Source organism: Colletotrichum fructicola, assembly GCF_000319635.2.
Source record: "Colletotrichum fructicola Nara gc5 chromosome Unknown KSG_Nara_v1_contig03, whole genome shotgun sequence".
NCBI classification, from domain to species: domain Eukaryota; kingdom Fungi; phylum Ascomycota; class Sordariomycetes; order Glomerellales; family Glomerellaceae; genus Colletotrichum; species Colletotrichum fructicola.
Window position 1 is genome coordinate 735872 of NW_027094053.1, and position 13817 is coordinate 749688.

At 51.2% G+C, this 13817-nt stretch overlaps 5 protein-coding genes across 5 annotated transcripts; all 5 read left to right on the forward strand.

The window, feature by feature from the left end:
* Nucleotides 1-129: 129 nt before the first annotated feature.
* Nucleotides 130-1659, forward strand: CGGC5_v004982 (uncharacterized protein; the record flags this gene model as incomplete). The annotated part of the gene is made up of 3 exons (XM_066151373.1): nucleotides 130-409; nucleotides 480-1063; nucleotides 1260-1460. 3 exons carry the CDS (start codon nucleotides 130-132, stop codon nucleotides 1458-1460), a joined length of 1065 nt encoding a protein of 354 aa, XP_066009209.1.
* A 1967-nt stretch (nucleotides 1660-3626) lies between these two features.
* Nucleotides 3627-5390, forward strand: CGGC5_v004983 (uncharacterized protein; the record flags this gene model as incomplete). The annotated part of the gene is made up of 4 exons (XM_032030623.1): nucleotides 3627-4032; nucleotides 4100-4404; nucleotides 4456-4592; nucleotides 4700-5390. 4 exons carry the CDS (start codon nucleotides 3627-3629, stop codon nucleotides 5388-5390), a joined length of 1539 nt encoding a protein of 512 aa, XP_031893178.1.
* Nucleotides 5391-5786: 396 nt separating this feature from the next.
* CGGC5_v004984 (uncharacterized protein) lies at nucleotides 5787-6277 on the forward strand (the record flags this gene model as incomplete). Its single annotated transcript, XM_066151374.1, has 3 exons — nucleotides 5787-6062; nucleotides 6118-6142; nucleotides 6207-6277. 3 exons carry the CDS (start codon nucleotides 5787-5789, stop codon nucleotides 6275-6277), a joined length of 372 nt encoding a protein of 123 aa, XP_066008973.1.
* Nucleotides 6278-9776: 3499 nt separating this feature from the next.
* On the forward strand, nucleotides 9777-11324 carry curR (Dehydrocurvularin biosynthesis regulator; the record flags this gene model as incomplete). Its single annotated transcript, XM_032030646.2, has 1 exon — nucleotides 9777-11324. One exon carries the CDS (start codon nucleotides 9777-9779, stop codon nucleotides 11322-11324), a length of 1548 nt encoding a protein of 515 aa, XP_031893558.2.
* An 889-nt stretch (nucleotides 11325-12213) lies between these two features.
* TUB1-1 (Tubulin beta-1 chain) lies at nucleotides 12214-13733 on the forward strand (the record flags this gene model as incomplete). Its single annotated transcript, XM_032030657.1, has 4 exons — nucleotides 12214-12225; nucleotides 12299-12322; nucleotides 12376-12401; nucleotides 12458-13733. The coding sequence occupies 4 exons, from the start codon at nucleotides 12214-12216 to the stop codon at nucleotides 13731-13733; spliced, it is 1338 nt and encodes a 445-aa protein (XP_031893557.1).
* Nucleotides 13734-13817: the final 84 nt, after the last annotated feature.

Here is a 13817-nt window from a genome sequence, read left to right on the forward strand (position 1 = left end):
GATGGCACCCGTTGAATGATAAGCGCACTGTGCCCTTTATACATGCCCCTTAAGCTTCAAGCAGTCTGGGATCTCGCGCTTTTATGGCTATTCGGGTCATTCTAAAACACATTCTGTGCGGTTGCTTCGATGTCTTCCTGCAACGTTTGCTATGACTTGGAGCCTAGCTCAGAGCATCCTAGCAATGGCTATGTCTACAAGATCTCTGATATTCAAAACGCCTCCTACAATGGTTGCAAGACCTGCAAGCTCTTGCTGAACAGTTGTATCGGCCTGTTGGGTGAATCATTTTCATCCCTCGACTACAACATCAAGATCAGGCTGTGTTCTGAACGGGAGCCTCATTTCCAAACTGAAAACTTTGTGATATGGGGCTTTGGGATGGGATGCACCCATGTGAAACCTTCTGGTTAGTGCTCCGGGGTTCAGACATCCAAACACGATCTGGATAGGGATTTGTGATCACTGACACCGGGTAGAGGAGAATTGCCCATGGGCTGGCAAGAGCCTCGAGCCAGCTAAAGGTTGCTGTGTCAATCTGGATGACTACATTCACTTTATCCGTGCCAATCTGGCAATATGTGCTGGCTCGCACAAACTGTGCTCGTCCATCTCAGCTTCGAAAACATCATATACGCCTACAAGACTTGTACATGTGGGCTCTTTCGAGCACGACGTATTTCTCGTCGAAACTGGCGACCAAGGGAAAGCATACGGCGATTACTGCAATTATGTTGCTCTAAGTCACTGCTGGGGTCAGCATCAACCTGCCAAGACAACGAAGGCCACCCTCGGTCGCTACAAATCGCGACTAATCTGGGCCGATCTGCCAAAGACCTTTCAAGATGCCATCACTGTTACCCGTGCACTAGGGATAGATTTTATCTGGGTCGATTCTTTATGCATAATTCAAGATGACCCCGATGACTGGGCTAAAGAAGCCAGCCAAATGGCTTCCATCTATCGGAAAGCCTACATCACCATCGCGGCGACATCAGCGGCTGGTGGAGAAGAAGGCTTTTTATACGACCGGAGGCGACGAATCTATAAGTCTACTGCCGAGGTGAGCGGGAAAATACGGCATTTCTTTACCCGGTGCTTCATCGACCACTCTTCGTTTTCGAGGCCTGATATGGCCAGATTAAGTCGTCCTTTACCACTGATCACTCGAGGCTGGTGTCTTCAAGAACAGATACTGTCGCCACACGTGGTTCATTTTACCAGCCAGGAACTGATGTGGGAGTGTCATGATGGTGTAGTCTGCGAGTGTAGCGGCAAGATTCCGGGCTCATACATCAAGATGGAAATCGGAAAGATCTTCACGAGTGCCTCACCAACCGGCCTGTCGAAGATATGGACAAAGATTCTTGAAGAGTATTGTCAACGACAACTTACGTTTCCGAAAGACAGACTACCAGCACTTTCAGGCGTTACTGAAGACTTTGACAGACACGGGGTGATGGGTAGATATCTCGCTGGACACTGGGAGCGAGATCTCCCTTTCTCTTTGCTATGGGTCAGCAAAGCAAGCATTGGACGACGGGAAACTAGGCCTTCCGCCACGTCTTCACTATCTACAAAATCATCAACCCCATCTTGGTCATGGGCATCACTCGAGGCGGCGGACATGTCCTGGCAAAGATGGGTTCCGGAGCTTGAGAGCGAAGTGCAGATTCTGGAAGCGTCCTCTAGTCCAAATACTGCTGATCTTCGAGGACAAGTATCCGAAGGCCACATAACCTTTCGTGGGCAGGTATTTGTGGTAGAAGTGGCTGATTATCACCCTGTGCTGGACTGTACGACACTGAGGCACTGCAGGTCCTTCGCCACAGACCAAGGCAGTGATGCGAATCCTGTGGAATGTTTCTTCCAAGGAGACGTGAACATCATCCAAAGGCCTGCTGCAGATGAGGTCCTATTGTTCCTCGTCCTTGCCTCAAGATTGAAGTCGGAATCTGGGAACCGGAGCTTTTCCGGGATATACCTGCTGGCTTCCGAACGGCCAGCCTGTTCTGAGGCTCGGAAGCTGAAAGACCGGACCGGGTGTGACTATGTGGCGGTGAGAATTGGGGCAGGGGCCTTGAACTCTGCTGTGGACTACACAACTTCCACCACAAGGATTGTCACAATCATTTGATTGGGTTGTTCTCACAGGAGTCAGCACTGATCTGATTGATTATTTAGAAGAGTGTGATTAGGAGCGAAGAGCTAAAGATCTACTACTCGTGAGTAGTAAGCTTCAGAAGTCGTTCAAGCCACCTGGCGCCCTTCCGTTTAACTCGAGAAAGCCGTTGAGCATTTGTTCAATCTCATAATGTCCGAATAACACCCACAAGGCTAGACATGCACAAAACCAGTATCATATCTCCATTGACGGGGAATTGAACCTCGGCCTAGGGTTTTTCAAAAAATGTGGTTGTGCAGGTTTGTAAATTCAACCCATTCGAAATCACGCACACACATTTCATGTTTTCGCACATAACAAAGAACATTTAAATTATGATGCAAATATGGAACGATTTTCCAGTCTTGAAAATAAAAGAACGACTCCACTTCTCTATTCTAAGATAGGTCGATTATCGCTGAAGTCGTTCACATAGTTACCTTTCCTCCCCCATTAACCACAAAGGATTGATTTAAGTTCGCAGTGCATCAACAGAGAACACTTCGAAGAGCAAAAAGGGCAAAAATGAACTGAATACTCCTCGACGGGGAATTGAACCCCGGTCCCCGGCGCTTTGCCGTAATGACAAGCCGATATCCTCACCACTAGACTATCGAGGATGATGTTTGCTGTGAAGCGATGTGGGTTGAGGCCCGCAGAGGGCTCATGACCCGCACCAGCACCCCACGCCTAAGCCTAGAACAATTTGCAATTGAATTGCTGGTTTCTAGAAACTCAGTACCTACTCGCTGTTGAGAGAAGCTTTCAATTCGGTCTCCTTATGCGAGTCGAATAGAGAGCGACGGAGTTGTCACCCGCAGCTCGCATTGAGATTATTGGAGACTCCCATGTTGATGGAGACAGATTGAACTTCAAATCGTTGACCCCACCCGCAATGTCACTGCTCGCCCATCTCCGCGAGTGGACTCATATATCTCTTCCGGGAGCTGAACAAGTGACATGCATCTCAGAATACTTCCCATTCGAGAATGATTGGTATCTGTTGGTGAATGATGCACAATGTCTCAGACTACCACAGCCAGGCCAAGTCAGTGAGAGCTGCCCGGTTCCATTGGACGAGAGGAAAAGCTTGGCCCTCGCTATCGCCACGTGCAGCCTAGCTTGCCGCGCGATGAAGATCTCTCTCATCGAGTCTTCTCAAGATAAAGCTAGCTCGTCAGCACCGGTTGGCTGGTTTCCGAACGCTGAAAGCCTGCGCCGCAACTCTGAAGGATTCAGCCCCGCCTTACCCGATCAGGATAATGAGCTGGCCAAGACCTGCACTCCGCCCCCCTGGTCTCACGTCCCACTTCTTCGATGTCATCTCCAAGCTGAAAGTCCGTCCGATCACTTAATAAACTCATCCCCAAACGGCAGACGTGCATGGAGGTGCCGTCGATTACTTGCAATAGCCCAAAACGTGCCATCAGTCACTTCGGGTCACTATTCTGAGAAACAGACAATGACCTCAACAGCTCGTCGGATAGCGCTGGCCACAGCAGCAGACCGCCCTGCCGCCGGCGGTGGAAGAAAGCAGTGTTGGGAATGCCAGCGTCGTCGTGTCGTCTGCGACGCCGTTCGTCCCGTATGCGGCAAGTGTAAGGCGACTGGCGTCGTATGTCCTGGCTATGAGGACAAGAAACCGTTGACGTGGCTGGCACCCGGCAAGGTCAAGACTCGCACCTGGAAGCGGAAGAAGCCTGCCACAAAGAAGGAATCGTCAAAGACGACCTCCGAACAGGACAGTAGTCCTGATTCTAACAAGGCGGTTACGCGAGCCGGCTCGCAGATGGTCCACATCTTTCCCCCTTCCCCTGGAATGGAACTTCGGTCGGAGGTGTGTGACATTATCGAGGCGACTTCGTACTGTGAGCGACCAGCATCCGTGGGTATTGGGCCTGTATGTATGTGCTAACTTTTTACTCCACACTGTAGGGAACGAGTCTGTCTACCCGTCCTTTGAAACGACCCAGTTGATGAAGAGCCCGTGGATCATACCGGTTCGGTTCATCCACTACATGCCTGCTGCCACCCGGCACGCTCTGGTGTCCATGGCCATCGAGCACCGCATGCTGCGCTTGTCAAAAAAGAAGACCGACCCCTTCATGATGGAAATCCGAGCGCGGTTCCACCATCATCGATGTTTGGCGATACAAGCTCTCAACGAAGACGTTTGCAACGACGCGACGCGCGGAACAGACATGACTATGGCCAGTGTTATGGTCTTCTTATACGCAGATGTGAGTCTATACGAATGATGGGGGTCTCTCATGATTGCTGACTGATGCTAGCTGATGGGTTCGGCAACCGCGTCCAACTGGAGACACCACCTCAACGGGTACAAAAGTCTAGTCGACATTCGAGGCGGGTTTGAGAGCGTGTACCGCCTGACACCTTACATGGCACCCATGCTGCTTTTCCCCAAAATGTGAGTGGCCAGTTGGATTCCCCTGCATCCCCATTCGGAGTACAATTTCTTTGAGATCATGTCACTTGAACAAGTAAACTAGACCTGGGCATCTGACATGCAAACAGCGTGGAAACCTTCGCAAACTCAACGAGTCCAGCAGACGACCAATCAGAGCCAAATCACAGCTACGATAATATTGACTTGATAGCTGAGCTTTTTCAGTCGGGTTACTACCCGTTCCTTCCATGCCCCGTGGATTTGTTCACCGACATCATCCGCATCAACTATCTCCGCTACCTGATAGCGACGGACAGTCTTCCTGAAGATATGGGAACTCCACAGTCTGCTTCGGAAGACTTGATAGAAGACGTCATCGAATTCTCGCCCGAGACGTGGGTCGAAACAAGGGATGCCGACGTCAGGGAAGAGCTCTTGCTTATGGCTCAGGCCTACCAGTCTGCTATTGCGCTGTATGCAATATCGTCACTTCAGGGCCTCAGGGCGTTGCCTTCTTCCGCAGGCTGGAGAGCTGTGAGAACTATTCACTATGGCCGGCTCATTTCTCTCCTCGAAAAGGCGGCGGAGGCGCCGCTGATGAAGAACTGTGTCGAATGGCCCCTCATTGTTGCCGGCTTCGAGGCGTCTACTGGGAGTGCGGCTGGGAGAGTGATGGTAGTGAAACAGCTAGTTTCGATGAGCCAAGATTTGGGTACTTATCTGCCTTTGGCTGCTGTCGGGATGTTGGAGAAGTTTTGGTCTTCGGGAAAGAGAACGTGGGATGACTGTTTCGATGAGCCATATGCGCTGTTCGCTTAGAGATGCGTAGAATAATGCAGCGGAACCACCTTTTGGTATCGAATGAACTGCGGGCGACGCTGATAGAACACGGGTGTGTGCGGGTACGCGGTACACCATAATACAGGTCAGACATTCTTTCTCTGTTTCAGCTAGATATTTTTCCTTGTGAGAATTTGGGTCAATCATGGGACCGTGGCCGGGGAACCGGCCCAGCAGTTGATGAGATCCAATAGCGTATCGAAGTGCGTCGCCGCGCCGCATCACAACAATGATGCCATTGGTAGCCGTAAGGCACGGCAACCTCGGGCATCTGATTGGTTGTCAACTTGAGCCCGAAATAAGGCAACCATTTCCCCTCCTTCCTTATCTCTTCCCCGCCTGGCCTCAGATCAATGCTGATGTCTATCGGCCGCGATGGCGACGTTTGGTTTCAGCGTCGGAGACTTCTTGGCTGGCGCCGAGCTTGCTATTAAGTTGAGCAAAGCTCTTTCGGACTCATCAGGCGCTGGGCGAGAGTATCGCGAGCTTATGGCAGAACTGAACGTAATTCATAAGGTCCTGCTGCAAGTCGATCAACTAAGCACGTCGAACAAGCTGGGAAAACCGACAATGAACGCAATCGCCTTCGCCACTAGAAACGTCAATCAAAAGATGACATCCTTTTGGAGGAGAGCGAGCGTTACCATCAAAGTCTGAAGCTTGGGGGCTCTGGGAATGCTGTCAAGGATACTCTCAACAAAGGAAGGTGGGCGATTTGCATGCCAGAAAAGGTGAGTCAGAAAATGATTGAACCATGATGTAGAGTGATATTGACTTCAGATGCGTAAACCTTAGGTGGAGAAGCTAAGAATGTCGCTGGCGTCTTCGCTCTCTATTATCAATACCATGGTTTCGATGGCTTGTAATCGGCAAGTTCGCTGTGATTGGATGCTATACAAGGAGCTTCCACTAATATCTGATCTTGATGACAGAGATAATGCAGGATATTCAGTCACACTGGTCACACAGGAGACGAGCAAGCCGACCAGTGTCGATTATTGGCCAGGTATTAAGTTGCATGCCCATGTCGGCTCTCAACAACTCTTGAACATCAATAATGGCGACTTTTGCCCTGTCAAAAATCCCGCAGTGTTCTTCAGGGCCGGTCAAATATTTTCAACACCAATCACTTCAGCATTCGTGGTCGATATCAAGTCTGCTCATTGGACAATTGGGAACTCTCCCCTAGGGCCTGTCTCGGATTTCGGACACGAAGAGCGTCTCGAACAACGAAAGCGCAGGCTCAATCAAATCAAAGACTTGTCTTTGAAACAAATGTCGCGATTTTGTCGACGTATTCCCTTGCAACGCCACAAAGTTAGCTGTCTGCTCTGTCAGCCATATGCTGAGGACGATTATGAGCCGGTAACTTCATACACCAAAGAAGAATGGGCAGTATTCCATTTACGGTTTGCCCATTGGAACTTCTATTTCGCCATTTCGTCCGCGTCATGGCCAATTCCCAAGTATCTTGTCGCACAAGAAGTCATACGAAGATTGCCTATGGATGATACCTTTTCTCTGGACGACTGGATTCTCCTTGAGGACCTTACGACTGGGCAATTAATCATCACAGACGATGAAATTTGCAACTATGCCTTGCGCTTCCATCGAGAAACCCGGCGGTGTTTTTGGAGTGGACCTTCATCCGCCTTGGAAGTATCAATGTTGTGCGCTGTCAGTGCCTCCTGGGCGGAAGAACGAAGGCGAGAAGATGCATGCACCAATTCAAGGCCCAGTACTCATCCGACGCTTTGTAGTGGTTCGAGAGGGAAAATGGGGATGCCTGTGCTTAGAAATCCATACGTAAGTTTATTACACGCTGCAATTCATAAACGTCAGCAAGTCAGACCAGGCGCCACAAAGCTAAAACTTGTTTTCGATCCAGACATGCAGGAAGAGGAGCCGGCGGAGAAGATGACTAGCACCTCTATGCGATCATTCACAGCGTCTCCGCAAGTGCAATCAAGTCAATTTTGACCCCCAGACTTATTAAGTTGGCTCTTTTTTCTAGCGTTTTTGATTACTTACCTAACTTATAATTACAACAAGTTAATTACTATATAAAGTGACATCATATAGATGTTACGAGCGGGTCAGGGCAACCAACTGCGGCACAAAGCAAAAGCTTCGATAATGACAAATCCGTTGTCATTGTCCCCTGTTCTGCACTATATAGTTACGAGCCTACAGTGACCAACTGTAGCGGTCGTAACAATAGACTTCCTAATCGGGTAATTTTGAGGCTATCTACAGCCTTAGAAGCCCTCCTAGGGCCCCTCCTAGGGCCCCTCCTAGGGCCCCCTAAAAGGTCCCTCAAGAAGGACCCGGGCCTCAAGAAGGCCCCCCAGAAGGCCCCCTAGAAGACCCCCTAGAAGGCCCCCTAGAGGCCCCACCCCCCCTCCTAGAGGGCCCCCCTTTAGGGGGGCCCTCACATATACCAATATAGCTAGCTGTCCTAATAAGTAGGATACTAGCTAATCTGAGGCCTCCTATTAGCTAGATTATAAGACATTAAGTTAGTTAAGTTAATTGGAGGGGGTTGAATTGACTACTTAAGGGATAGCGATAGCCTCACTTTGACTAGTTGACTTGAATAGTTTGCCAATCCGATTGCACTTGCGGAGACGCTGATCATTCATCCTGGAGACCCGTCACCTAAGCCCTTGCCAACAGAGCTGGGAGTCATACTTCCACCGATCAAAATGCAGCCAGTCCACCCGTCGACTACCCTCCCTCGATCTGCCAGAATCCATTTTGGCCGCACGTATTTTGTCGATCATCATATTCAAGTACGGGATCTTGGCCTAATACACCCCGTGTCTATGGAGGACCTGGAGTATCATTTCGTGAGCAACGTTACGAAAGTATCAGCGCAAGACGGGGACAAACAAATCTTGCAGAAGATTAAAGAAAAGGCATCGCAAAAGCCCATTGAAGCGGTGGATTTGGAAAGCGCGAACAATATTCGCCAAGCCATTGGCAAAGTTCTTGGGACAAAGTTTTCGCCGGTATTTCATCCGCCACCTGAGTTACTGGATTGATAGAGCCGCAATTTTGCGCCTGAAATGATAGAAAAGCAAATAACTTAGAATAGTGACTCATCTGACTCCTGTGCCTTTACCTCCTTCTCTTCGTAACAGTCTTCGGCGTTTTGCCATTTCCCCTTCATTCCTACCTAGTTGGAACGGCAAATGTGCTACGTGAAGAAAGCAGCCTTGTTCAAAGGCATTCGATCAAGAAGTAATTTAACCCTCGTACCTTTCGCGTTATCTTAGCTACCTCTAACAATGTATGTTTTCTGTGAAGGTGGAACAATAAGAGGCGGCCCACCGTCATCCGGGACCCACATTTCCAAATCCGTCCGCGCGACGGCGGACGAAACGCGGACGAACTCCATCCCCCAAACATCATCTCGTCCGGCTAGAGTCGAACGAACAACATCATGCACCACACCTTCTTCATCGATACTTTCTGCCAGGGTATCATGCAATGACTGCGACGCCGGATACGACCACCGGCAGCAGCCGTCACACAGCCTCGGAGCGGGCCGCCACGAAACGTCGAGCCGTCCGTAAGGGGACACGGAGCTGCTGGGAATGCCGGCGACGCAAGATCCGCTGCCTGTTTGACGAAAACGGTCCTCGTGACACGTGTCGGAGATGCTGGCAGAAGGGCACTCCGTGCGTGAGCCAGGAGTTTCCGGAGGATCACCTGCCGCGGACGCAGGCCCCGGTCGGCAATGTTGGGGACCGATTGGGCCGGATGGAGAGGCTGGTTGAGCAGCTGTATCGGAAGAATTCGAGGGAGTCTACTCAACAGATCGATGAAGAGGATGAGATTGGGGTTGAGTCGAATTGGGGAATCTCTGTGTCGCTGGGGTCTCCACAGCGTGATGCTGATGTTGAGGAGCTCGGCGAGGACCAGAGGATTGCTCACAGCCATGCCACATCATGTGTACAAGTGCGTTCGCAGCCGGCCACTGCGCATGAAAATGTTCCTACAAACTTAAAGTCACCGTCTTGTACATCGACGACAGATGTACAGGCCATCAATGGCGAATCACAACGGACATCTCAGCCGCCACCCCATCAGAGCCACCACACATCGACTCTTCACCAACCTTCCCTGAACGGACCCCTAGCAACCCTTTCTAAAGATCTCGCCGCCGCCTTGCCGTCGAAAGAAGATTGCGAAATCATACGCGAACTGTACTCAGATGCCGACCTCGTGTTTCAACTCTTGCTCACGCCGCATCAAGTCCTTGAAAGTCTTCAACCAGAACCAGTAGAGCACTTCGTCGCGGGCTTATACCACCTCATGCATCCTGTCCTCTTGGCAAAAAGGATGCTCACACTAGCCACAATGTTGCAGAGGATCCCGTCCACCTACAAGTGCACGCCCTCAACCTCAGCAACCCCACGCAAGATCATGGAGCGACTCGCCGATGCGGCGATTTCGCTGGTCTGTGAAAACAACAATCTGATGGGAACCATCGACGCTCTTCAGTGTGTCATTCTCCAAACCGTGTATCTGGCAAACGGTGGAAATCTCAGACTATCTCTCTTGGCCTGCCGTAGAGCAGTATCAATCGCCCAACTCATGGGCATCCACCGCCCCCACGACCAATCGCCCGTCGAGACAGTCGACCCCTCCGGTGCCCCTGATACTCGCTTATTCTGGTTCCGGATAGTCTATATTGAACGTTTTATCTGCCTGCTCTTAGGCTTGCCGGACAGCACCAGAGACCACCACTCCGGCCTGGCCTCGGACGGAACTATCCTTCCACCCCTCGACGATCATCCATTAGGCAGGCTTGAGCAGGTACACTGCGCAGTTGCATCCAGAATTATTCAAAGGAATCAGAAAGACTCTCATGCCAGCATGTTCGAAACAACTCATACCCTCGACCTCGAAATGCGCATGGCAGCCGCCGCCATGCCGCCAAGATGGTGGACTCTCCCTAAGTTCACCTCACTCGGCAGTAAAGCACTCAACTCGGTGACAGAAAGCCTGCGTCTCTGCGGCCAAATATTTCACTACTTCCTTCTGGTTCAGCTCCATCTCCCCTTTATGCTTCGCAGCACACCCTCTGGTGCGGCAAGCACCAGCAGAATCGCCTGCGTCGATGCATCCCGCGAAATACTCTCGCGGTTTGTGACTATACGCAGCGCCATAGGTGTGTGTAGCATCCCCGATGCCGCAGATTTCTTCGCCCTCATAGCCGCCATGACTCTTCTCCTGGCTCATATTGATGCGCGCAGACGGGATGGTGGGAACGATGTGCTGGCGCACCAGAGACATACAGATCGTGACAAGGTAGAAGAGACGCTGGACCTGATGCGAGAGGGTAGCTCGACGTCGACCGACATGCTGGCGATGAAAAGTGCGGATGTCCTGGTGAGGCTACTAGATATCGAGGCTCATGCAGCAAGATGCTCAGCATTTACTGCAAACTCAACAACTGGCTCGATGTTGACACCATCTTCGGAAAGCAGAGATGTTCATGGGGGAGAGTCGAGTATTCTGCGGCTCAAGATCCCGTGCTATGGCACCGTCACTATCTCGCCCGATGCGCTGCTTTCGCGTGAGCCTTTCAGGCCGATCAATCACCAAGTCCAGCAAGAACAAGGGCGTATCGATGCTTGTACCGCTTCGGCCGTTTCGCCGGCTGCGCTGATGGAGATGGATGAGACAACCGGAGCAGGACCTGGACCAAGCGTGCCTTTCAGCTCCGATCAAGGTCTCCTATTGCATCCAAGCACTGAGGGCAATTGGCTCACAGATGGCCCAAGCCATCAGCTTTATGGTTCTGGGTTCTCTGTAGGAGTGGAAGACTGGGCATTTCAAGGAGTGGATGCGGCATTCTTTGACAGCATGATTAGGGGGTTCGAGGAATCGGACTCAACATGAGGTATTAGTTATCAATGTTGTAATTGACTGGGAGACTTCGAAGGTACTTGTAAGTTTTTAACACAATGTTACAATACCATTATCCAATTTGCTATGGCGCAATCTGTTGCCGGAGTCAAAAAAGAAAAGTGACCAGTTTCTTGCTGTGCGTCGCTTCCATCTTGATTCCATGCACCCAACAGGCTTCCAGATAACGGTATTCCCCAGACAGAACAGATTTTGTTTTCAGACGAAATACTTGGATCGATTGCAAGTACAACAACCTGCCTCTTTTGAAACAAAGAGAGTGGCCCCATTCGCTCTGTTCCAACCGACATGCGGCACAGAATGCAGCTGCCTGCGCCAACACACCAGTGGCAACACCCAAACGCCGAAAGCCCCCAGGCAGCCGAATAACACACAGAAGTCCCAAGCCATCTGCTCTGTTCCTGCAGCAGCCATCATTCTTTTTCCACCGTGTAAACATCACTTAAAGCGACGAAGGGCGCCAACCGACATCGTCCGAATTTGTAATGGAGGATCCACCCAAACTGAAAAATGTCGCGGCGTGACTCAAGATGGCCTGTCCCACCACGCACAAACACATGTACCGCACGTGAACTCCAGGCTTCTTCAAAACGGATAGGCAGTCGCTTACCGGGTGCAGGCATCCGTTTAAACAAGACCGTGTCGGTGGTCTGGGCCCCTCCGGAGGTTTGGGCCGAAAGGCGGCGGAGGGCCCGAGGAGTCCGGACGAATCAGGGGGTAGGCATTTTCGGCGTTAAGGGGCGTGTTGTTTCGGCAATGATACCTGATAAATGGTGGATATGTCCCTGGAAATGATCAGGTGAAGACACTGGTGCTGTGTACCCCCTTTCCATCATTTCAGTCAAGTGTTCCTACCTTCATTATGCGTGAGATTGTAAGTATTACGTCGTCATCGTCGTAAGCTGGAAAAAGTGTGAGCAAGTCTTACTGACGAATGTCCTTCACAGATCCACCTCCAGACCGGCCAATGTGTAAGTAGCAGACTGTCCTATCCCATGGGTTTCTTGCTGATAACTTGATACAGGGCAACCAAGTCGGAACTGCATTCTGGTACATCCCTTAAATGTCCCTCCTGAGACTCAAGCTCACACCGAACGACTGAACAGGCAAACAATCCATGATGAACATGGACTGGACCAAGATGGCTACTTCCGCGGCGAATCCACGCAACAGTCCGACCGCCTGAGCGTCTACTTTGCCGAAGCTTCCAACAACAAATACGTCCCCCGCGCGGTCCTCGTGGACCTCGAGCCGGCCACAATGGACGCGATCCGCTCGGGCCCGTTGGGCAACTTCTTCCGTCCGGATAACATGGTTCATGGCCAGTCCGGCGCGGGCAACAATTGGGCCAAGGGGCATTATACCGAAGGCGCGGAGCTGGTGGACCAAGTCCTAGACGTCGTGCGGCGCGAAGCCGAAACGTGCGATTCCCTGCAGGGCTTTCAGATCACCCACTCGCTGGGCGGCGGAACGGGCTCGGGTATGGGCACGCTACTTATCGCCAAGGTGAGGGAAGAGTTCCCAGACCGGATGATGGCCACGTTTTCGGTGCTGCCGTCGCCCAAAGTTTCGGAGGTCGTCGTGGAGCCTTATAATGCGACGCTTTCAGTTCATCAACTTGTCGAAAACAGCGACGAGACGTTTTGTATCGATAACGAAGCGTTGTACGATATCTGTCGCCGGACGCTGAAGCAGGCGCATCCGTCGTACGGGGATCTGAATAAGCTGGTGTCGAGGGTGATGTCTGGGCTGACGACGGGATTCCGCTTCCCTGGACAGCTGAATGCGGATCTGAGGAAGTTGGCGGTGAATCTTGTGCCGTTTCCGAGATTGCATTTCTTCACGGTCGGATTTGCGCCGTTGACGACTGCGGCTGCGTACCAGAATCTCGGGGTGGCGGAGTTGACGCAGCAGATGTTCGACCCGAAGAACGTCATGTCGGCGTCGGATTTCCGGAATGGGCGGTTCTTGACCTGCTCTGCGATTTACCGGGGGAAGGTGTCGACGAAGCAGATTGAAGAGCAGATTCGGGGTGTGCAGGCGAAGAACTCCGCATATTTCGTGGAATGGATTCCGAATAATGTGCAGACGGCCCATTGTTCTATCCCACCTGTTGGAATGAATGCTTCCTCGACTTTCATCGGAAATTCAACGGCTATTCAGGACATTTTCAGGCGGGTTGGGGACCAGTTTAGCGTCATGTTTCGCAGAAAGGCGTTCTTGCATTGGTACACTGGGGAAGGCATGGATGAGATGGAGTTCACGGAGGCGGAGTCCAACATGAACGATCTCGTATCGGAATATCAGCAGTATCAAGACGCTGGTATGGATGATGACGAGGCTGAGGAGGCATATGACGAGGAGGAGCTAGTGGAGGAGTAAACCGAATTAACGCGTTAATCTCGCACGTTTGGCGTCGAAATCTCTGCAATGAATGTTTATTACTCATTGATTATCTAGACTGTG